Below are 24,867 nucleotides of genomic sequence, written 5' to 3'. Positions count from 1 at the left end.
TTCTTTTTCTGCTGCTAGACACTAAGGAATTAATGTTTGAATTTAACAATATATAACTTCATTGCTGTTTCTGATTAATAGGCATTAATAGTGTGAGCTTTGATGAAGAATTTAAATACATAGTTGCCATGAAGTCTGTAGAAGGAGAAACTGTGCCACTTAGAAATAAAGTTCTTCTGTCAAATGATGTGGAGGTAAGAAAATCACATCCAAGTGTAGTTCAAGTGTCTTTGAGAAATTATTTTGTAATGTGACTTTTGAGGTTTTTTCATCTCTTTATCAGGTGTGGCTAAACAGTTTGGCTTTGGAGATGAAGGAGACCCTGAAAAAACTGTTAATTGACTGTGTTGATGCTGGAAAAAAATCACAAGGTTCAATTGATCCATCGCTCTTTCCTTCCCAGGTAGTAGTTAATCAAGTAATACCACTATGTAGTCTTAGATTTACCAAATAAGCTATTTTCTGAAGTCTCATAATGAAGTATACATATGGATTTGGAAGAAAATAACCACAAACAAATCCATTTTATTAATTTATAGTTGTCATGGTTTAAACCTGACCAGCAGCCAAACATCACACAGCTGCTCGCTCACCCTCCCCCACCCCGGGGAAAGAGGGAGGGAATTGGGGAGGTAAGGGTAAGGAAACTCATAGGTTGAGATAAACACAATTTAATAATTGAAATAAAATTAAAATAATAATTATAATAGTAATAATAGAAAATACAAACGAGTAATGCACAATGTGATTGCTCACCACTCACTGACTAATGCTCAGCCCATTCCTGGCTAGTGATCCCAGAGAAGAGAGAATCCTGAAACCACAGTCCTGGAACTGAGAGTGAGCTTCCTGTTCAACCCTCACCTATATACTTAGCATGAGGTTATATGATATGGAATATTCCATTGGCCAGTTGGGGTCTGTTGCTCTGGTGCTGCTCTATCCCAGCTTCTTGTATGCCTGAGCACTAGGAGGACATTGGAAGTTGAAAAGTTCTTGATTTTTTAGCGACAACTAAAAACATCAGTACATTATCAACATTATTCTCATATCAAATCCCACACTGAACCCAAACCACAGCACTATTCTAGCTACTAAGAAGGGAGAAAAATTAGCTCTATCACAGCCAAAACCAGGACAGCAGTATAGAGAAATTCTTTAAAATATGTGTTCTTAGGATTCTTTTTAAACATTTGAAATACTCAAATCTTTTACATGGCACCTGATCTAATATCCATCTATTAAATTTGATGTAAATCTTGATCTTAGTTGGTAGTGAATATTACACACAGGGTTGCTAAGACTTAGTAACATAAAAAGCTGGTTTTGAATCTGATTAAAATATAGTTTCTAAAGCTTAACTGTATAAACAGAAATAGTCATGAACATGAAATTCTTTTATACAATTTTGACCAGTAGCACAGACAATCACACAGAATCACAGAATGGTTGTGGTGGGAAGGGACTTCTAGAGGCCATCTGGTCCAACACCCCTGCTCAGGCAGGGCCACCTAGAGCTGATTCACCCAGGACCATGTCCAGATGGCTTTTGAATGTCTTCAGGAATGGAGACTCCACCACCTCCCTGGGCAACGTGTGTCAGTGGTCAGTCACCCTTGGAGTAAAAAATGTTCCTAATGTTCAGACAGAGCCTCCTGTGTTTCAGTCTATGCCTGTTGCCTCTTGTCCAGTCACTGGGCACCTCTGAAAAGGGCCTGACACCATTTTCTTTGCACAATCCCTTCAGGTATTGATAGAAATTGGTAAGATCCCTTCCTGAGCCTTCTCTTCCCAAGGCTGAACAGTCCCAGCCCTCTCAGCCTTTCCTCATGGGAGAGATGCTTCAGTCCCTTAATCATCTTTGTGGCCCTTCACTGGACTGTGTCCAGTAAAGCACCTGTTGTCATTAGCTTCTCTATTACTTGGATGAGGAAGTTGTCATCCATGGACTCCAGGAACCTCCTGGATTGCTTATGTCCTGCTGTGTTGCCCCTCCAGCAGGTATTGGGGTGGTGGAAGTCCAGGGCCAGGGCCTGTCTGTAGAGGGCCTCATCCACTTGTTCCTCCTGGTCAGGTGGCCTAGAGCAGACACCCAATATAACGTCACCCTGACCCAACCTGTCTTTAATCCTAACCCATAAACTCTCAGCTGGGTCCTCATCCATCTGCAGACAGTGCTCTATACACTCCAGCTGCTCTCTCACATAAAGGGCAACTCCAGCTCCTCATCTTCCTCCCTGCAACGTTGCAGTCATGGGAGTCACCCCCCACATCTCCATGATCCCAACAAGATTGTAGCCCCGCAACTGCACACAGATCTCTAATTCATTATGTTTATTCCGCATACTGCATGCATTAGTGAACAGGCATTTTAGGGGCACTCCAGCACGTTGAGTTTCTGGAGGGGGTTTGGGATATTTCTCCATAATGCTGCCTTGTAGGCACTTCTTTGCTGACATGCAAGTGCCGGAGGTGACCCCACTTAAGTCCCATTTTGATGTTTTTTGTGAGCCCTTCCTGTCACATCACCCCATGCCCTTTGCTCAGAGATCCTGTCTGTCACTCCCTCGCAGGTCTGCTGGTTACTCCTTCCCCCAGAATGTGGTTACTGTTACAAATCTTCAGATTGGCATAATTGGTGGAATTTTTTGTTACAGATCTTTCCAGTTCCAGGTTTGGCTGAACCTTCGTATCTCAAGACAGGTTTTTTCCAGTGAATGTAAAGTAATTAGAATATAAATGGAGTGTTATAACCTGGAATGCAAAATTAGCATATCAGTGGCACAGAAAGTCAGAGGTGCTCCTGAGCCTGTTAAATACGGGCTCAGCATGCCTACAATATGGTAGTTTCCATCTGACATATTTAATGGGAAAAGATACTTTAAAAATTTTGCTAGCACATGCTGTAGAACAGCTAAGGGACTTGCTGTGTTAGATTACATTGCAAGTTTTTCGTAAATTTTGTCCAGTTTTAAGATGGCTATATTTGTTCTTAAGAGCATAGCAAATGTGTGGCTTTGTTTAAAAATGATACAGTAAAATACTTTCAATTTCAGACATAATAAGCAATTACAAATTAATTGAAAAACTCTTTTTCTTTGTCTTCTGTATTTATAAAATGTAATTTGAACTTTTTCTTCCAAAGATTCTTTCCTTGGCAGAACAAATTCAGTTCACTGAAGATGTTGAAAGTGCTATCAAAGACCACAGTCTGCAACAATTAGAATTAGAACTTATGGCCAAACTGGAACATTATACCAGCATTGATACTAGTATGGAAGATACTGGGAGTACAGGTATAAAAATGATAATTAATATATAGTTCTTTATAATGACTATGTAGTTGTATAGTATTTAACATTCTGTTTATTTAAACAGAAAATTGTATAAATCTGTCTTTATTTGAGTTCATAAAGTTGTTACATTAAGTTACCCAGTATTACTGCCAAGATTAGTATATTTAACATTTCAGAGTGAGCAATGGATTTTTATTTAGATTAGAAATGACCATGGAGCATTTATATATTTGCAAACCTCTCTAATTAATTTGTTAATAGCTTTTAATACTTTCTGGTTTATATATTTGCTGATAATTTGTCCTCACCTACTGAACTGTGCTCTAGTGTTATTTTTCATGGCACCTGCCTAAACAACAGTTGAGGTACATTATGTCATGCCAATATATTCTGTACAACTGTGTAGGTGATTATCTTTTTCTCTCTTAGTTGTCTATATCTGCATCTGAACTAATAATTCTTGAATAACTCTGTAGCAAAACCAATAAACTAGTTATTCTCAAGACATGATTGTTCACTATCTGTTATAGTCCAAATGGGTTAGAATAATTATGCCTTTGAGTGCTTATTCCTCTCTTTTGACCAGAAGGGGGGCTTTGAATGACTACCTCAGATGCAGAATTCTAAAGTGTAGGTTAGGTGAGATGACTCTTACTGTATACGCATAAAAAGACTCAATTTGACATGTAGTTGACAATCTTCCACCACATTTGTATAGCTACTTACTGTATTAAATTCCAGTTTAGAATTTGTGAACCGTTAACATCTGATATATTATTAGGAATAGGATTCATATCACCTACCTTCAGCAGTCTGTAAGTGTGGTTCTTTATCTAAGCTCCCTTTCTGTGCTCTTTCTATAACCATTAGAGAAATGTCATCAGTTATAAAGAGTGTTCATTCATCTATTATATAATATATTTAGAGTAACTTTTTAGTTTGGATAATAGGTGTGATTTTGAAGTGAGTTCCCTGACTATCCCCACTTACTTTGGTTTAATTCCCATCATGGAATGGTATTGGAGGACACAAACTGGATTTCTTTCAAATGAAACGAAATTAAACAATATGTTCTCAGAGTACACTTAATGCACCCAATCTGCTAATGAACATTCATTCCACATCACCCTAATTATTCTGAGTAAAATCGCCAGAGCATGTGTAGTATGGTTTTCAGATCCTGCTTATTGGATGAGAGAAAGGCTGTGGATGTAGTTTACCTCGACTTCAGTAAGGCCTTTGACACCGTTTCCCACAGCATTCTCCTGGCAGAACTGGCTGCTTGAGGCTTGAATGATCGCACGCTTTGCTGGGTAAAAAACTGGCTGGATGGCCGGGCCCAGAGAGTTGTGGTGAATGGAGTTAAATCCAGTTGGTGACCGGTCACGAGTGGTGTCCCCCAGGGCTCGGTTTTGGGGCCACTCCTGTTTAACATCTTTATTGATGATCTGGATGAAGGGATCGAGTGCACCCTCAGTAAGTTTGCAGACGACACCAAGCTGGGTGGGAGTGTTGATCTGCTCGAGGGTAGGGAGGCTCTGCAGAGGGATCTGGACAGGCTGGAGCGATGGGCTAAGGCCAACTGTAGGAGTTTCAATAAGGCCAAATGCCGGGTGCTGCACTTGGGCCACAACAACCCCCAGCAGCGCTACAGGCTTGGGGAGGAGTGGCTGGAGAGCTGCCAGTCAGAGAGGGACCTGGGGGTGTTGATTGACAGCTGGCTGAACATGAGCCAGCAGTGTGCCCAGGTGGCCAAGAAGGCCAATGGCATCCTGGCTTGTATCAGAAATAGCGTGGCCAGCAGGGACAGGGAAGTGATCTTACCCCTGTACTCGGCACTGGTGAGGCTGCACCTCGATTACTGTGTTCAGTTTTGGGCCCCTCACTACAAAAAGGACATTGAATGACTCGAGCGTGTCCAGAGAAGGGCAACGAAGCTGGTGAAGGGTCTGGAGCACATGTCGTACGAGGAGCGGCTGAGGGAACTGGGGTTGTTTAGTCTGGAGAAGAGGAGGCTGAGGGGAGACCTCATCGCCCTCTACAACTACCTGAAAGGAGGTTGCAGAGAGCTGGGGATGAGCCTCTTTAACCAAGTAATGAGTGATAAGACAAGAGGGAATGGCCTCAAGTTGCACCAGGGAAGGTTTAGACTGGATATTAGGAAGCATTTCTTTACAGAACGGGTTGTTAGGCATTGGAATGGGCTGCCCAGAGAGGTGGTGGAGTCCCCATCCCTGGAGGTGTTTAAGAGTCAGGTCGACATAGCGCTGAGGGATATGGTGTAGTTGGAAACTGCCCATGCTAGGTTAAAGGTTGGACTAGATGATCTTCAAGGTCCTTTCCAACCTAGATGATTCTGTGATTCTGTGATCCTCAGCAGATCAATTAACAGATTGTGCCACACTGATTACTGAAATGGACATAGTTGTAAATTCTCCTGAAATGGAGTACTTTCTAGAAAAGCCTCTCTCTCTGTATTGAGTATAGAGGCAGACAAAATCACTTCTAAATGACTGAAGTTACATGATGATTCACATTCTCCCTCGGGATTTCATTTTATGCTGCTTGCTTTAGATAATAATATTTCTGTATATAATTGACACAAGATCTGAATAAAATCTGATAATAGAAAGCAGCACAATGAACTTGAGAATGGGTAACGTGTCTTCCTTACTACACTGTTGTGATTTTTTTTTTTTGTGTGTGGTTATTTGCAGAATCAGGAATCCTTGAGCTCAAGCTTAAAGCTCTGATTCTTGATATCATTCATAACATTGATGTGGTGAAGCAGCTGAATCAAGCTCAGGTTCACAACGTTGAAGACTGGGCTTGGAAGAAGCAGCTGAGATTTTATATGAAAGACCAAAAATGTTATGTTCAGATGGTAGATGCTGAACTCCAATATACTTACGAATATCAGGTGTGGTATTTTTATTTTTTACCTGGTGGCTTTTATATAAGTGTCAAACTGATTTCACACATGCTGTTGGTTGCCTCCCAACTGTTCCCATCTTTTCAACTTTGTTGTGTCCTTAGCATGATGTTTCATAGAAAATACTAAAAGGTAGGGTAAACATTTTCATACTGATATTAATGGGGTAAATGTAAGTTGTATGGAAAGCAGCTACATTATCATATAAATATTTCTAACATGCTTGCTATTTTTATATGTCAGAGTGCAGTTTCATCTGTATTGACCCCTTTTCTGTAATTCTAAAAAAAATTTGCACAATGCTTTGACATCTTATATAAAATTAGGAAACCTTCATAACTGTAAACAAATTCATATACTTAATGAGACAGTAATCTTGACCGTTGTGTTATATTTTCAAATTAATGACTTATGAATGAAATTAATGAAATTACATTGTCAATAATTTCTGTCTACCAATCATTTGTTTTGTTTCTGCAGGGTAATTTCTCAAAACTTGTTTATACACCTTTGACAGATAAGTGTTACCTAACTCTTACTCAGGCTATGAAGATGGGCCTTGGAGGAAATCCCTATGGTCCAGCTGGAACTGGAAAGACAGAATCAGTAAAGGCCTTGGGTGGACTTCTTGGAAGACAAGTGTTAGTCTTTAATTGTGATGAGGTGAATATGGTTCTGTATAATTTAGGAAATGGATATCTATGCCCATACTTCATAAAGCAATATTATATTCTAGAAATACTTTTGATAATTTGTCAGTTTCCATTAGAAATTTGCGGATATTTCCAAAGACATATTTTTTAACAGATGGGAAGACAGTCTTTCATTATTTTATTGTTATTTGAATTTTGATAATATTCTTTTCAATTTTGAGGGCATTGATGTGAAGTCGATGGGGCGCATATTTGTCGGCTTAGTGAAGTGTGGTGCCTGGGGCTGTTTTGATGAATTCAATAGACTTGAGGAAGCTGTATTGTCTGCAGTATCCATGCAGATTCAGACAATTCAACATGCATTGAAGAAACATAGTCCTGTATGTGAGATGCTTGGCAAAAAGGTACAACAAAACTTGCTTATTTTCTTCGTATAAAAATAGTCTATAAACAAGTGGGTCAAACTTAAAAGCTGATTACTGTAACTAAACACAGCCCACTGAAAATTTCTCAATACTGTTTCATATGACAATATACTATTACAATGCACTTCTAATGCTAGGTTGAAATGGATCATAATTCTGGAATTTTTATCACTCTGAATCCTGCTGGAAAAGGTTATGGAGGAAGACAAAAACTACCTGATAACCTCAAACAACTTTTCAGGCCAGTTGCTATGACTCATCCAGACAATGAACTCATTGCAGAAGTGATTTTGTATTCAGAAGGCTTTAAGGATGCTAAAATACTTGGTAGAAAATTAGTGGCTATTTTTAATCTAGCAAGGTAAGCTCTTTTTTTTCTTCTTTTTTTTTTTTTTTTTCTCCCCTTAGTCATGTTACCTTTCTAATTCTCTTCCCTCCTGCTTTTAATTTAGTATTGATCTTTGTGGTTATCTCACTGCCATCTTACTTCTTCTCCATCTCGTCTATGCCAAAGCATGACTGTAGGGATACAATCTGCACATACTTTCTGTTAACTTTCTGTAATATTTTATGTCTTGGATATTGTGAAAAGCTATGTGTCAGAAACAAAACTAGACATAAAACTGCAGGTTTGGAGTTATCTGGTTTTACATTCAATACAGCTCTTAAATCTGAGTGGTATACCGTGCAAATGTCTGTAGACACTAATTTAACTTATAAAATAAAAATATTGCAATATATTGGGAGGTTCCAGTGTGAAAATATCTGGTATGCAATTATAATCTCAAGGTGGCAAAGTACTGCTCCCCTATTATGCTCATTAAATATAAATGCTTACAAGCATTGTGTTGAATTTAGACTCTTGCAGCTGTTGAAATGCAAATGACTATTTTATTATAAATATGCATATTAGAACAAAATTCAGAGGTTTTAATTAGTGCTGTATATCTCTGAAATGCATTTCAGATGGTGCTACAAATACTTGTCAGTTTCTGTTTTGCCCAGAACAATATTATGAGCATGTTCATTTGCTGTACAAAAATTTCAGGTGGTGTCATCTAACACTTATTACAATATTGCTGTTTTTAAATTTAGGGAGCTTCTGACACCACAGCAGCACTATGACTGGGGTTTACGAGCATTGAAGACTGTTTTGAGAGGCTGTGGCAGTCTTCTTCATCAGCTGAAAAAAAGTGAAGCAAAGCAAGAAAGTAAGGTTGACCATGCCAAACTTTTGATCATTTAGGATATTGTACAGATATAATTCAATACAGCTTTTTTGTTCACTGGACTTTAGAGAAGCTGTGGCTTGTATCTGGAGGCAATTTAGAAAAGAAGAAAATATCTGTGAAAGTTCTCCTTCATTAGGAGATCACAAAAGACTGTTGTCATGTTCTAGATTGAGCGTTTATCTGATAAGAACATAGATATAGGACTTTATTCTGCAATGATTTTGAGTGATTCTCAAAGACTCTTGTTTTCATGTGGCTTAGGACAGGAAAGTTGATTATCTGATGCTGTCATTATTCATCAGTCACCAGACCGTTTTGATTCAATTTGAGGTTTGCTAAAATTGTCACATGGCATTAGTTCAGACTGGTAGACAGAGACAAATATAAGGACAGTTAGAAATCATAGAAATGTATTGGACTAGACTGGGTCACTGTATTTTTTTTAACAGATTTTTAAAAATGATTGTTGTTGTTTAGATGTTAAATGAGTGGGAATTCAGAGTGTGGGATGGATGAGCATTTCACATCTTTCGGACACAACTACTGCTCATGTTTGCTTAAACAGCATATATCTGAAAGGTTTTAGAGCCAGCCTTGGTTTACAAATCTTGGCATAACAAATGGTCTGACAACTTTAAAGGATTTGTAATTTACTTTAGTTTGGATGTGCCGAAGAAGGATTACCAGCAATGTGTTTTAGGGCACGTTTCCATCACTGTTACTTGCTATGACATTTTAGCTTCATGTGAAATTTGCTGAAATTTGTTTGATCTGGTTTAAAATATGATTTTCAATAACCCTGCGAAAGGCAAGATGGGTAGATTTAGCTTATGATTTAAACCCAGATTTTTTTTTTTTAATTTCTATTTTTATCTCTTAGCTTGAGAAACTTAAGATATTTCCAACAAATGTGGTTCCCTGCTTCATTAAGTTTGCTTGTATTGTTGAGTCAAAATCCTTTGGCATGTCAGAATGTTGACCATGTTCTTAATTGTTGCTTAAATTTTGTATTACTTCCTTTAGTAAAGCAGTTCAACCTTTCTAAATCAAGTTTCTTAATGTCAGCATTTTTCCTCTTAACTGTTTATCATGCTATTTAGAAAATTTGCCTGTAGAAGCATTTGGATTTAAGGCATTGTTCAGGATGAAAAACCTTGAACTTTTTCCAGATTCTAGAAGGGTATACTAATCCTTAACCTCTGGAACATTTGGGAAAAAGCCACAGGAAAAAGGGAGGTTAGGGAATGGACACTTTCTGTCCCTTGTGTTGAATTTGGGCTACAGTGCAGTCTGGTTTGGGGCAATCATGCAATCAGAAGGAGGACAGAAACACAGGATGATTTTCACCTGTGGTTTCTAGTCCTGCTCTCTGAAAATGTACATGTTTTATGTGAGAAAGTAATTTGATTAAAAAGCAAAAAAACCAGAGATCGATCAGAGCCTTTTGCCTTTTCTATCATGAGTATCTTTATTTTTCTGGCACAGTAAAGGTTTCTTGTGACTGTTTTCTTTCTGGTCCCAAAACACTTACATGGTACTTCAGATTCAGGAGGAGTTGTAGACAGTGTTTATTTCTGGAATATTCATAGTTAATTAGGATGCACTTAAGAGATGTGACTTCAAACTGGCTCTGGCAGAGTAAGGTCTAGAATCCAGGTCCTTAATTTTTTATGAGTGCTTTAAGAAGTAAGCTATTGTCCACTGCTACTCTTAGTCCCACTCTTTAATCATCACGCTCTTATGTACTATCTGGCCAGCATCATAACCATCTCATATCTGTATAGCATGCATTTGTGAGCATGTATGATACTTACAGTAAGGCACTCGTCTAACTTCCACGTAGAGTGGTACGTCAACTGGATGGTAATCTGCGTTGTGATTCCACCTTCAACATTTTAGCAGTATGGGCTTAAGTGCTGATATATTCCAAAGAAAAAAAAACCCAACAAACAGCTTAAACTGATCTGGCTTCTTTGCTTTTATTTCCAGTTAATGAAAGTCACATGGTGGTTCAAGCTCTGCGGCTTAATACCATGTCAAAGCTGACATTTGCGGACTGTGCACGTTTTGATGCACTGGTTAAAGATGTATTTCCTGGTATTGACTTTAAAGATGTGGAGTATGCTGAGTTAACTGCAGCTTTAAAACAAGTCTTTGAAGAAGCAAACTTGGAAATTATAAGCACACAGGTAAACATCACCTACAACAGCAAAATGAGTTATTCTCAGTTAGAATTGATTAACATTACATTTGACTCATTTCTGTTTACTTTTGAAAGAAATCTTTTATAACGAAGTGAGAATAACTGATAGTTGATTCTAATTACATGTATGTAAAAAAATAAATGTGTGTGATTGAAGCATGATAAATCAGTTGTGTAATTGAAAGAAAAATAGAGCAAGGAAAATTAAGATGTGAACATGTGACACACAGGTTTGTTCAAACCAGGTGCAAATGCCAATGAATATTTTGGACAGTGAAAGTTAATCGTGTAAACATTTGGTTTTATCAAGCGTTCTGTGTCTAATTTATATTTATTTATTTCAGGGATGGATGAACTTTTGTGACTAAATGTTTATTAATTTCTCAGTAAAAATATGGCCAAAGAGGGCTGATATTTTTATATTGTAATTTAGTGAAATGTTTCTAACATGCAAAGTAAGTTTCTTGATATTCATTAGTGTCATAATTTTAATTACTTCTGCGAGTATCAGTTGTTTCAAAAATAAAATTATAGAAATAAAGTGACTGCATGCAAAGTAAATTGGAAAAATGTTAAAAAAGGACATGATTGATTTAGCTTTACGACTTCACGTAGCCGTTATCTCTTTTATTATCTAGATCAAGAAGACTTTGGAATTGTATGAACAACTACGTCAAAGAATGGGTGTAGTTATTGTAGGTCCAAGTGGTGGAGGGAAATCAACACTTTGGCGGATGTTAAAGACAGCACTTGGTAAAACTGGCAAAGTAGTGAAACAGTATACTATGAATCCCAAAGCTATGCCTCGACATCAGTTACTAGGCCATATTGACATAGATACCAGAGAATGGTCTGATGGCGTGCTTACAAATAGTGCTCGACAAGTAGTACGAGAACCCCGAGGTACGTTTGTGGGGGAGTTATACATCACTATGCTTAAATTACTGAAATTACATTTTTATATTATATTATTTGTGGATAGCATAAGGCAAGAAAAACTTTTGGTGACAATCATAGTCAAGAACACTGATATATACTTTCCAAATTTTGTGATAAGAAAGCAGAAATAGACAGCAGAAGGTAAAGCATGTAAGGAATATCTTCATAGAGCTTATATTTCAGTTATAATGAAGAAAGAGTATTAAATAGAGTTAAAATAGCAAGGGGAGGTATTCTTTCAGTGTTTTTCTTGGGTTTGATATTTTATTTTTGTGTCTGGAAATAGATACTACTTCATGGATAATTTGTGATGGTGATATTGATCCTGAATGGATTGAATCTTTGAATTCCGTTTTGGATGACAACAGATTGTTGACTATGCCTAGTGGAGAAAGAATTCAATTTGGCTCAAATGTGAACTTCATATTTGAAACTCATGACCTTAGCTGTGCCTCTCCTGCTACAATATCTCGAATGGGAATGATCTTTCTGAGGTAAGTCACAGGACTATAGTGTTATATACATACTTTTCTTGAAAGACAGTCTGAAGTATATGGAACAATTTAATTACTTTCTTACAGTTATGAAGCAAATCACTGGAGAAGTTTGCTTTAGGTTGCATGTGTCTTCTGCACTGTCTTTTTATAATCTTTTGGCTTGTACAGCTCAGACTTTTTGAAAGAGACATGGTGGATTCTTTGTGTGTGACCCCAAGAGAGCCCAAATATTGTTTAGAAATTCTTGTTAAAGTATTTCCCTGAACTTTTCCTGGAATTCTGTCTTTGAACCTGTCTATGTGAAGATGTAGATGCCTTGTATTTGTCTTAATCTTGTTTTGTTTTGCTTTGACCTAGTGATGAAGATACAGATCTTAATTCTCTTATAAAGTCTTGGCTAAGAAGTCAGCCTGAAGAATGCAGATACAACCTTGAAAATTGGATTGGGGACTATTTTGAAAAGGCTTTAAACTGGGTTGTGAAGAAGGTTAGTAACTGAATACTTAATCAAATTTCAGCTTCTGTTAAGGATGATCCATTTTTATAGTTTAGTACTGAAGAGATTGTTCATAAAAATTTTAAAATTTTAAGAAAAAAAATCTCAGTGCTTTTTTGGTAGCTGTTTTCTTAATGAGATTAATACTGGAACTATTCTAATCAGTTTCCAAAAACTTAAAGTTTTGAAACTTTTAATACAATTTTAACTAATGAAACATATGTATTTCTGTGAAACAATGTCTCTCTTTAATATTCATACCAGACATTTTTCTGTATGTTTTCAAAGATCTGAAAGATCTAAATGCCTAACTAAAAAATGGAAAAGTGAAGAAATTGTTTTTCTAGATGTAAGTTACTGTCTGTAAAAAAAAAAAAAATAGTTAAAATTTGAAAAGTTGGACAGTGTAGACTGAACCTTGTAATAGGCTGAGGAGAAATGTAATGCTAGATACCTAAAAAGATTGATAGAGGCATATCTAAAAATGTAGTCTGATTGTTCAGAATGCTAAATTTTAACAGCTCCCACTAAACTGTCCCAGATTTAAGTATATAACTTTAGCTCTTTAGGATTCTACTCAAAACCTTAACTGAAAGATGTTTTAATAGGTGAAAGGTAGTATGTAATTGCAATATTAAAAAAGCATAGTCCAAAACTTTGTATATTACCTGTATTCTGTGATTTGGGGATGTACATCATAATAATAATTGTTCTATATATGCTAGATTTTCATAAGGATTCTAGATGCTTCCCTGTCTCCCCTTCAGAAGGAGTTGCATTTGCATTGAACAAGTGGCTTATGTTGCACAAAAGATTATTTAGGAGAAATCCCCAGTGCTGCAACCAGTAAGCTAGTGTTTGGGAGACCTGCGTTACCTCCCCTTGGGGAACATATATGCTCCTGTTGTGTTTTTAATATTATTTCCCCTCTTGGTTCTTTCACCCATGGAGATTTTTAGACTTTTAAAGTATCTTCAGGTGAATACAGAGGAAAAACCATGTCATTGATCCTGAGACTGCAAATCCGCTTTCGTGCTAAAGATCAAAATCCATTGAAGAATCCATTCACAAGAGAGATTTTCAGTATACAGTTATGTTGATGTCTTATAGATTCTCAAAATCTGTAAGGAAAGCTCTGATTGCTTATCCTAAATTACATCAATGTGTAGTCTAGAATTAAAACTTCCAATCAATGCTAAAAAGTAATTTCGTGTCAAGTGGACAACAACAGTGTTGAGATCTTTCATCATTTGTGGAAGTGTCATAGAGCAATGACCAATCGTCTGCTAGTAATACATCACATTTACTTTTAGGAATATATTTAAATCTACTACCACTTGCAATTTACAGAATGACCCTGTGGTAGAAACAAGTTTAGTTGGAACTGTGATGAATGGACTGTCTCATCTTCATGGGTGTACTGATCGTGGACAGTTTATTATTAACTTGTTACGTGGTCTTGGTGGCAATCTCAACATGAAATCACGACAAGAATTTGCAAAAGAGGTAATAATCTTTTTCAGCAAGTTTATTAGAAGCCTCAGTATATGTAGTAGGAATAGTGATTTTCTGTCTTCTAACAATGCAAATTTACAATAATAGAATATTGGTGCTCTAATTCCTTTGCAATCTGTGTTGTCTATAGGGAAATAGCTGAGAAGTAAAGGAATGTTTCATATCTCACTGATAGACTGCTAAGTGCCTCCAGCCCAGATAGCAATCCTTTGATGCTGCACCAAGAGATACAGAATGGCCTCTGTCCGTACTGTTTTATGCAAGGAGTCACTATAGCAGACTCTGTGTGTGTGTATGTATTGTGTATATGTAATGCAGATTTATTTCGTATGTCTTCTTTCTGTTCAGAATGTTTGAAATAATAATATGAGGGCTTTGTTTCACCTCACCAGGGAGGTGTTCTTACAGCATTATTTTGAGGTTATGTGTTGTGTGCACTGGGGTGTGGTTCTGTCTGTGTAGGTGCTTGAGGGCACAAGGACTAGGGAATAGTGTTGGAAAACTGTGTGGGTATACTGGTCCATAGTGTCTGCAGAAGGCTGTCCCTGAAGATAGTTATCTCCACAATCACACTTGGGTTTTGTGTTGGAGAGAAGGAAATAGTTCCTTCTGAAAGACAGCCTGGAGCTATAACACATATACAGGGCAGATGGTAAAGGTTTGGACTCAGCTTCTGGAATTAGCTATTGATGCATGTGAAGGAGTTATCTTGTTCTTAGGATTATTATTAAGTATGTTGCCTATATAAATCTTTGGTAAATGCAGTTTATTTTATGTTCTTTATACTATGAAAATGTAATATGTGAAAGAGTAGTATGTTACTGTATCAGTTAAGGACTTAATCATAAAGCATATGCATAATAATTGAATTTTCAAAGGCAGTCTTAAAGCTATAAAATTGAAGAATTAAATGTTTGATTTTACAGAAGCATTCTTCGAACATTCTTTAGCTTGAAATTGTATATCTTGTCATTAGGAGTATGGATTTAACAGAAGCTTTATTTTAAATTTTTTTTTAAAGATCTTCAGTTGGGCACAAGAATCTCCACCGGATCCAAGGAAGCCCCTGGACACGTATTATGACACTGACACTGGACAGCTAATGCTATATCAGCTGAAAAAACCTGAAAATCTAACAGCTGATGACTTCAGTAATCTCCAAACACTTCCTGTCATCCAAACTCCTGACATTCAGAGAGGTTTAGATTACTTTAGACCCTGGCTAGACTTTAACAATAAGCAGCCATTTCTTCTTGTGGGACCTGAAGGATGTGGAAAGGGGTAAAAAGTATTACCTATTTTAAGCAAAATATACTTCTATCTATTTGACAAAGTTTGTAATATTTTGTTATAATGGTTTTATCGTATGACTTTCGGCTAGAATATCACTTGTTTAGGTTAATGAAACAAACCTCCTGTAGTGCCAAATAGGTAAATTCTTATGAAGATCTACAGAGAAAGCTCAGGCTGCCACTATGCATCCAAGACACCTGAATAAGGCTTTTAGATATGAAAAAGGACCTTCTTCTGTTTCCTGAATGGAAAATATTAAAATTTTAAAGGCAAGAATGATTAATTCAGCAAACCACATGCATCTCCTATTACATGAATACAGCATGTAGTATATGCATTTTAATTAAAAAACTATACAATATCTTTGGATACACAGTATTTTAATGCCTTTCTGTATTACTTATGTTTATATGTATGTACACATTTGCTTTTTTAGGATGCTGCTTCATTATGCATTTTCTCAACTCCGATCCACTCAGATTGCTACCATTCACTGCAGTGCACAAACTACTTCTCAACATCTTCTACAAAAATTAAGTCAAACTTGCATTGTAATCAGTACAAATACTGGGCGAGTATACAGACCAAAGGACTGTGAAAGGCTTGTTTTGTACTTAAAGGATATCAATCTACCCAAACCTGATAAATGGGGAACAAGCACTCTTGTGGCTTTTCTACAGCAGGTGAATACTTATGTCTGTTTTTTTATGAAGACACTTAAGTGTGCTGGAAATAGTTTAGTGTATGTAGAAAATACCTACATTGATTATTTTCAGAGTTAACATCCAGCATCTGTATTGACATCAGTTTTGTTTGTACTTTGATAGAATATGTAGGTGTCAGCCAGAAAAAAGGTACCATTTTTATTTGGCTTATATACATAAGTAAATAAACACAATGCTCTCCTCAAAGAGTTATAATGCAGTAGGCATATGAATGACAAGAAAATCATCAGGCGTAGTCAACATCGATTTACCAAGGGCAAGTCATGCTTGAGCAACTTGGTAAACTTCTGTGATGAAATGACAAACCTGGTAGATGAGGGGAGAGCAGTGGGTCTAGTCTACCTGGACTTCACTAAGGCTGTGATGCTGACTCCCAGAAGATCCTCACAGAAAAGCTGTTTGATGTACAGGCTGGATAAGCAGATAGAGAGGTGGGCTGAAAACTGGCTGAACAGCCAGGTGGTGATCAGTGACACAGAGTCTACTTGGAAGTCAGTACCTGTTTAACATCTTAATTGATGATCTGTACAATGGGGCAGAGTGTACCCTCAGCAGGTTAGCAAATGACACCAAACTGGGAGTAGTATACCTCTGACAATTAAGAAAACAGTCATAATGGTATACTTCTCACTTTCATTTTTTAAATTTTTTTGTCTGATACTCTGTTGGCTTTCTTTGAATGAGGTATTTATTTAATTATTAAAGGTTCTTACATATCAAGGATTTTATGATGAAAATCTGGAATGGGTTGGTTTAGAAAACATCCAAATTGTGGCTTCCATGTCTGCTGGAGGAACATTAGGAAGACATAAACTTACCTCCAGATTTACTTCTATTGTTCGTGTCTGTGCAATTGAGTAAGTATGTGGAAATTAATTTGACTCTCAGAACTCAGATTCAGTCTTTGTTTATAGGGCCCTTGCTCCATTTGGTGTTTATGAATATGTGGCTGTTCTAGTCTTTCATCTTTTCTAACAGTTTGGGATCTTCAGATTTGATGCTGTTTGTCTCTTGGCACTAGAAACCAGCTAAGGAGCAGTCAGGAACTACCTGTTGATAGTGAAGTGTTTGAAATATGTTTCCTATTGGGTGATTTTGCTTTCAGTAAACTGCTTTCTGCAGCTATATATTAAGGTGCTATTTGGTTACAAAATTAGAGAAATTGAAAAGAAGTTTGTTTGTTTGTTTGTAAGTTTGAACACATTTACAGATCTATTTAGAAAATTTCTGATGGTGGCCTGTAGCAATAAAATGATAATTTTACTTAGCTGCTAGATGGAGATGCTATTCATTGAAATTTCTCAGTATCTTTTTAATAAAAACATTAACAATGGTAGTCCATAATGATTTATTTTTTTCCTTTGTAGCTATCCAGAAAGAGACCAACTGCAAACTATTTATAGTGCCTACTTGGAACCTGTACTACAGAAAAACCTAAAAAATCACCCTGTTTGGGGTTCTTTACCAAAAATACATCAGCTAGCAGGATCTATGGTTCAAGTATATGAACAGGTATGGAAATTTATTTTTTCAAGATCATGGAGAATTCCAATCTTTTTTTTAAAATAATTAGCTTTTGATATTAACAAGAGAATAAAAAAGTTTATCAGTATTAAAATCCAAGTTTATATTTTTTACATAATGTTAATATCAATTTTAGAGCTACTTATTTGCAGAGAATCCTAGGTATTAGAGGCAAACTGAGTAAGTGGTAAGTGCTCGTGCTTTCCCACAGATTTATTGTATGATTTTGGCAAGCATCTTAACCCACCTATGCTTTCCATTCCTGGTTTATAAAATGTGGATAGTAGTGTTTTCCTACTTAATGGATGAGGAGACAGTGTACTTCAAAGATTGTTAAGTCCTCAGATGTTATGGATGCTGTTATGAATAGAGAAGAGAGATATGAGGGTGGAGTCCTTTACACACATCAAGGACCTCCTATTAAAATTTTATACTATTAAAAATAGGTGTTTAGACACACAAGTTCATTTTACCATGCCACAATAAAATTTTGCAGACTTCTATCTAGCAAAACACTTAGGTACTTGCTTTTCCTAATTGTGTACATAGCCTTACTGGGGTAGGTTCTGTGGGGATGTAAGTGCTTACTGCATGTTCCAAGAATGTATGCATGTCCCATCTAGACAGGACCATGATATAAAACTGATCTTTGACTGGAATGTGGGTATAGTCATAGGCTAGCATGCACCAGTTAGCAGGGGTTTCACATGATATTATCAATGTATTCTAAGAAATCTAAGTTTAACTCTCATCACACTAGGACCAAATAACTGAAGGCAGTTATTCTCTGAATTAAAGATATGGTTGTAAATTCAAATACCCTCTCTGGGGGAAGAGTTATTATTTCTATAAAAACTCTTTAATAGTGACTAAGTGTTACTGATTTAGGTAGTTTTTTATTACACTTATATTTCCTTTGCATTTTATATTTGGTATTGCTTTAGAAAAATTATGTGTTTTGTCTAATAATACTGCACTAACAGTCCTGGGTAACGTGCAGTTGTTTGCATCAAAAATGGTACAGAAGAAATGTTCTAATGATGAGAAAATCTTTTGTGGTCAGACAACAAGATTTAAAGAACTCATCTATGCACTTTTCAAAAAAACTAAGGAGAGCATTAATAAAATATCTAAATATATAGATTAAATAGAAAACTAATTTATCTGGTATTTTAGAAGAATTTAAAGCTACATTTCCAAGTGCTTTACTTTTTAAAACATCACTTTTTTCCCCCCATTAACTTCCATTTTTAGGTACGAGCGAAATTCACGGTTGATGATCACAGTCATTACCTTTTTACACCATGTATTCTTACGCAGTGGGTTCTTGGTTTATTCAGATATGATTTAGCAGGTGGTAAGTCACTTATTTGGTTTTCATTGATAAAGTAGTTCTAAAATGGCCTAAATTGTTGTTGATGTCAGTCTTACTGTTGACTCCACATGCAGCTTGTTCACTTATGGTACTCTTTCTAAACTGTGAACTGTCTGTAACTCAGTAGAGGGAAAAAAAGCCTAACAGTTAATTCCATAACATATGGTAAACAAGTTTTAAAAACTCCAGTGATGTTTTGAAATATGTGTGGGAGCTATGTATAGATTAAGGGAAGTTAGTAGGTTGGGACTGAGTTCTCTACGAGAACTTGAAGCGTACCCCCTACTCCCAACAATTTTTTCTGCTTTTTTGGGGGGGTTTGGGTTGAGATTTTTTTGAGCGTATGTCTTGTCTTCTGTATTCCCAGAGACATGCCTCTCGTGCTTGTCTTTTTATACCTGGTTATATAAACCTGGTGGGATGACTGGAACTACAACTAATACACGTCATCTATGACCTACTTAACAAAAGAAGAATATAACCACTTTAAAGATACAGAAAACATCTAGAAAAATATTTCATCCATGTAAAAATTTAAAAATATCTATATAAGAGCCTAAATTTTCTCATAATTTGGCAATGCTTGATAATTACATTCTAGTCTGGAAGTTCTTCTTTCCTTAACTTTGGAAATGGTGAGATCTGTAAAGGTATTCAATTTTGTGTGCTTTTCCAAATAGACAACATAGGCTTCTTTCTGAAGTCTCTGAAATTGCTATTATTACTAGAAATTGCTATTATTACTAGATCATGAGCAATTACTCCTTATTGTGTTTTAGCTCTTACGTTCATTAAAGGTTTACATAGAGGGCTGCTTAAAAAGTATAAAAATGGTAAGAATGTTGTGCTCGCTTCCCATTAATTTTCTGGCATCATCAGTTGGCATAACTGATGGCAAGGTCAGAAAAGCTACACTGACAATCAATGAATGGGTAATCTCAGCCCATTTAAGGCCTCTATTGTTGTCTCTGAAGGTGACATATGCATATGCTTTTTCAGTGGTGAACAATATGGCATGTCATTTACTCATCTCACCCTCTTTTGGCAAGAGTATTGAAGCTTTGTATTCTTTATTGGCATTTTATAATAGAGACTGTTTTGGATATTTATTGTTATTTTAGTATTTGTTGTCAGTCTTTCTCTTCCCCTTTAAAACAGTCCTGGATATTCTTGTTTTCATCGTCTGGATATTTGTCTTTTAATTTTTACTTTGTGTGCAACACCTGGTTCATTTTCATTAGAATGCTAGTACTAAACTGGGGAACTTGTTTTAGTAGAATATGTTTCATTTTATCTTGTAATGTTCCATAAAGGTATTATTAAAAACACTTCATAATGTTTACTTTTTCTCTTATTTCTTCCTTACTGATGCTCTTCTGCTGGTATGTAATTTCACTTACTCATTTTCAATCTCATATTTTGAAATGGAAAACATAAAATTTATTCTAAAGTTAAGTCTCTCCTTAAATTTTGTAGGATCATCAATACAAACTGCAGACTATGTATTGGAAATTGTGGCTTATGAAGCATGTCGTTTGTTCCGTGACAAAATCGTTGGAGTGAAAGAACTTCATGTGTTTGATAATGTTTTGATAAAAGTGTTTCAGGGTGATTGGGGCTCAGATGTTCTGGACAATATGGCAGGTAAACCATTTGATGCATACTACATAAACTTGAAATATTTATTTAGAAACTGCTTAATCAAATCAATCTGATCAAGTAAGATAGCATATGAGCTGAGCACCTAAACTTTCAAATGATTCCTTTTTTTTTTCCACAGATATCTTCTATGTTACTTGGGGAGCTTGTCAAGAGGCATTCGTCACACCAGGACAGGCACTACCACCACATGGGAGGCCACTTGGCAGACTAAACTCAACAGACCTGAAAGATATTATTCAAAAAGTGAGACAAAATTAAAGGATCTACACAGCAAGGATTCACAGCAATTATTGTAGACTTTTTTTGTGGGAAGTAACATGTGAGCACCAGGTTTAGGGGTGGGGTCTGCTGCTTGTTCAAAGAATCATCTTTTGTATTTGGTCAAGTGAGGGAAAGTTTGTGATGCTATGTAGCAGACAGTAGGAAGTATCGTGTAGCAAGGTTATTTTAATAAAAGGACATCAGTCACATTTGCTGGTGATTTACAACAGCTTGATAAACAACATTTTGAGAAACGCTGATGTGGATATATGTTTGTGTATTGTTTGAGTGTCACAATATTTTGTTAAATGTTTACTTTCTGAATTTGTAATTTCCTAATGTAATTTTTATTTGAAGAAATACAAATGAATTGTTTGGAGATTTGGCATACTTTTAAACAGTAAAGTACAAAAAATGAGCTTGGTGAGGAAATGCAAACATGTTAATTCTGCTAGGCTGACTGATTTTCAGGATGAGAGCTTTGAGATTGTCTCCCATTAGTAGTGTTTGATGCACTGCTCTTGTAGATGGGAAACTACTCCCTCTCCTTAATTGCCAACTTGTGACCAATAGACTATATGGGAAACGATGAAGTTCAATAGTCTTAGTAATCAGAGAGTTTGTTTTTTTTTTTCTGACTACACAATTACATTGGGCTTCAAAGATGAGGTTTTATTAAGTACAACAAGGACAGAATTTAATCTTAGGATCTGTTGTTATGTGTATTTCACTAAGAAATTCCATAATCTGCAATTATGCAGCAACTAGCTGCCTAAAACACTCTTCTAAGTTATGTATTAATTAATCTGTTCTCAGAGACACAGCTCAGACTTTGTTCTGGTCCATTATTTAGTTTTAATTACTTCAGTGGTAGATTTCTATTTCAAAATATCAAAGACTTCTAGGGTATCCTGGTGCTGGGGGCAATGTGATCTGCTCATTACTGGTAAAGGATATAATTCATTTGTAATGAATACCAGCGTGGTCTCTTAAGCTTTCAAGCCCTTCTTTTCTAAACTTTTAAATGTTGGATGCTTTCATATCTTAGTGCTTTTGTTTATTGTTAGTGAACACATTTCTTTTTTTTTTCTTTTTTTAATAGGGTATTATTCATTATGGGCGAGACAAAAAAGAGATAGAGGTTTTACTGTTCCAAGAAGTCCTCAGTTATATGTCTAAAGTGGACAGAGTGCTAAGTTTTCCTGGAGGATCACTTCTTTTGGCAGGACGGAGTGGTGTAGGTCGTCGAACAGTTACCTCTTTAGTTAGTCATATGCACGGAGCTGTTCTGATTACTCCCAAAATTTCCAGAGGCTATGAGTTGAAGCAGTTCCAAAATGATCTTAAATATGTAAGTCACTCAGTGTCTTCCATTTTGTAGTGTTGTAGGTGTGTATTAAAAAAGAAAAAAAGAATATAGGAATTTGGAAGGTCACAAAAGTGTTGTGTGAAGAGTTATTTTAAGAAAAACAAAATGTCAACAGTCAAGTTGATAAGTAGATTTTTTTTTGGAAAGAAGTAGATTTTTAGAAGTTCTCAATGTCTAGATGTGTATACTGTTCTTTATAGTAATCACCTGAAACTCTACTTTTTTGAATACCAGAGCTTTTTTTTGAGTGTTATGGACTTCATAAATTCTAAGTTTATGTGAATATTGGAAAGGTTTTTTTCATGTATATATTTTCACGTTTGTATATCTTTTTATTTTCTGTCTCTACTATGGTCTGCCAGTTAATAGGATAGTAGCTGAACCAAGTAAAATTTTAGTGACAGATGAAAGTTTACATATTATTTAAAAACAAATGCAAACCTTCAATCAGGAGTTTCCCAGGACCTTCAGTAATGCTAAAGAAAATTCTAGAGCTAAACCCACACAAAAAACCTCTATAACTGAGTCATATCTGGAACATAAATATAGTCTATGAAAGAGCCTGTTTTAATTTTTTCATTATCAAACTGTACATCTAGGTAGAATGTTCTTTATATTTGATATCTCATATAACTGAATCACCTAGTAATCTTTTGTAAATGTATAATAGTGTAGAAGCTATGGAGAAAATATGTATGTAATATATAATCAAAGAAATGTGATCATTCTCTTATGAACAATACATATATTCCATATACTGAGATTTAAATGTCTTCCCTGCTTCTAGGTAATGGAGCTTGCGGGCATTGAAGCACAGCAGGTGGTATTGCTGCTCGAAGACTATCAGTTTGTTCATTCCACATTCCTTGAGATGATCAACAGTTTACTGTCTTCAGGTGAGATAAGTCCAAAATGATTATGATGCTACTTTTACCACACAAAGTTAGCTCAGTGAGGCAGAATTGGATGATGTTTTCTAATTTTATGTCCATACCAGAAGTGTTAGTTAGCTTTTCTACACTGTGCTTGTACATGAGAAATTGACCTGAAGTTCACTTATCTATCCTTTAACCTACCCTACAGTACAGGTGCTTTCAATTCCTCAAAGTGGCAAGTTAAGTAACTTATTTCAAAGGAGTTCTTTATAATAGTGTAACAACAAAATGATAATGTATTCTACTCTACAGGTTTCCTTTTCTAATAAAATTCCAAACTGAGGGGTGTTCCAATGTTTTACTAGACTGTATAGACTGAGTCCTTTGCTTAAATGAACACCAGCAAAGCCCACTTTTCTGGAAGTAATGAGTTGATAAATAATAATAACAAATAACAAAAGTGATAATTGTTATGTAGCTTTGTTCCTCAATCAGAGAGATCATTGAAGAACTGAGTCTAACTTAACTAAATGTTTTTTGGAACTACTGTAGTGGTAGTTCAGTAGTACAGTAGTAGAACTGATTGATAAGAGCACCAGATTTTGCTGTCTCCCAGGTGCCAATCCAAGACTCCTTCCAGTATCGGATTCTCATCATCCAGTGTTAAACCTCTATATCTGAGGACCTAGATAACTACTGTCTTTCATGTTTCTGTTTTCTGGTGTATGATGAAGTCTGGTTTGATTTGTTTTGTATGCAATATTGGATCACTATCTTTGGGTAGATTTGAATGAGTTTTTTGAAGTATATTTCAGTAATATAAACAAAGTAGGCTGTTTAAATGGAATCACTATAGTTTGGTTTGTTGTTTTAATGATCAGGAAAAGAATGATGAGGTATGTGAGATGATACTCATGAAAGTATGGAGGTGAATACCGCCATATTCAAATTCTCTATACAGAGGATTAAAGAGAATCCTTCAAAGGAATTTAATTAATCTTGAGTTGACATAGCACTTAGGGATATGGTGTAGTTGAGAACGGTCAGTGTTAGGTTAATGGTTGGACTAGATTATCTTTAGGGTCTTTTCCAACCTAAATGATTCTGTGATTCTGTGATTCTGTAATTTGAAGACTTATATTTGATCTGACATTTTAAATTCATTCTTGAAATAGGAGAAGTTCCTGGGCTATATAAAATAGAAGAATTAGAACCACTACTATCTCCTCTGAAAGATCAAGCTTCACAAGATGGATTTACAGGACCAATTTTCAACTATTTCACATACCGTATGTGAACAGAATTATAATTTATTACAAAGTTACAAAAGTGGTATAATACTGGATACATAATTTCTAACATGGTACTTGTTTTGTCTGCATTTTTAACTTTCAGTTAGTTATTAAAAACCAGGCAACAATAATGATTACAGTGTGATATTTGAGGGCACAGAATGCTTAGCTTAAATATCATTCTTCTATCTGAAATTCTGTATCCATGAATGTTCTACAAAGCTGTTATGAAATCTGCTGTTGAAAGTAATTAGAAGGAAGAAAGCTTTTGTCCCCATTGTTTTCTGGTTTGTTTAGCTTACA

The 24,867-nt window shown here is 35.9% G+C and overlaps 1 protein-coding gene across 2 annotated transcripts in view; it reads left to right on the top strand.

Annotated features, from left to right (window-relative positions):
• Positions 1 to 24,867, top strand: part of DYNC2H1 (dynein cytoplasmic 2 heavy chain 1) — a 187,464-nt gene that overhangs the window by 27,976 nt on the left and 134,621 nt on the right. For both annotated transcript variants that reach the window (XM_074860186.1, XM_074860188.1), the window contains exons 29-51: positions 82 to 194; positions 284 to 403; positions 3,146 to 3,296; positions 6,014 to 6,216; positions 6,709 to 6,891; positions 7,103 to 7,285; positions 7,444 to 7,667; positions 8,402 to 8,517; positions 10,528 to 10,727; positions 11,380 to 11,644; positions 11,967 to 12,174; positions 12,535 to 12,664; positions 14,024 to 14,179; positions 15,210 to 15,469; positions 15,918 to 16,164; positions 16,912 to 17,063; positions 17,574 to 17,718; positions 18,985 to 19,087; positions 20,582 to 20,749; positions 20,886 to 21,010; positions 22,131 to 22,379; positions 23,185 to 23,293; positions 24,448 to 24,561. In XM_074860186.1, the coding sequence (XP_074716287.1) occupies positions 82 to 194; positions 284 to 403; positions 3,146 to 3,296; positions 6,014 to 6,216; positions 6,709 to 6,891; positions 7,103 to 7,285; positions 7,444 to 7,667; positions 8,402 to 8,517; positions 10,528 to 10,727; positions 11,380 to 11,644; positions 11,967 to 12,174; positions 12,535 to 12,664; positions 14,024 to 14,179; positions 15,210 to 15,469; positions 15,918 to 16,164; positions 16,912 to 17,063; positions 17,574 to 17,718; positions 18,985 to 19,087; positions 20,582 to 20,749; positions 20,886 to 21,010; positions 22,131 to 22,379; positions 23,185 to 23,293; positions 24,448 to 24,561 (3,924 nt within the window). The remainder of the gene's footprint in view (positions 1 to 81; positions 195 to 283; positions 404 to 3,145; positions 3,297 to 6,013; positions 6,217 to 6,708; positions 6,892 to 7,102; positions 7,286 to 7,443; positions 7,668 to 8,401; positions 8,518 to 10,527; positions 10,728 to 11,379; positions 11,645 to 11,966; positions 12,175 to 12,534; positions 12,665 to 14,023; positions 14,180 to 15,209; positions 15,470 to 15,917; positions 16,165 to 16,911; positions 17,064 to 17,573; positions 17,719 to 18,984; positions 19,088 to 20,581; positions 20,750 to 20,885; positions 21,011 to 22,130; positions 22,380 to 23,184; positions 23,294 to 24,447; positions 24,562 to 24,867) is intronic.

The sequence above is a fragment of the Strix uralensis genome, chromosome 2 (assembly GCF_047716275.1).
Source record: "Strix uralensis isolate ZFMK-TIS-50842 chromosome 2, bStrUra1, whole genome shotgun sequence".
Lineage (NCBI taxonomy): Eukaryota > Metazoa > Chordata > Aves > Strigiformes > Strigidae > Strix > Strix uralensis.
The sequence above is the reverse complement of the archived record's forward strand: the minus strand, read 5'-3'. Positions and strand labels throughout refer to the sequence as shown.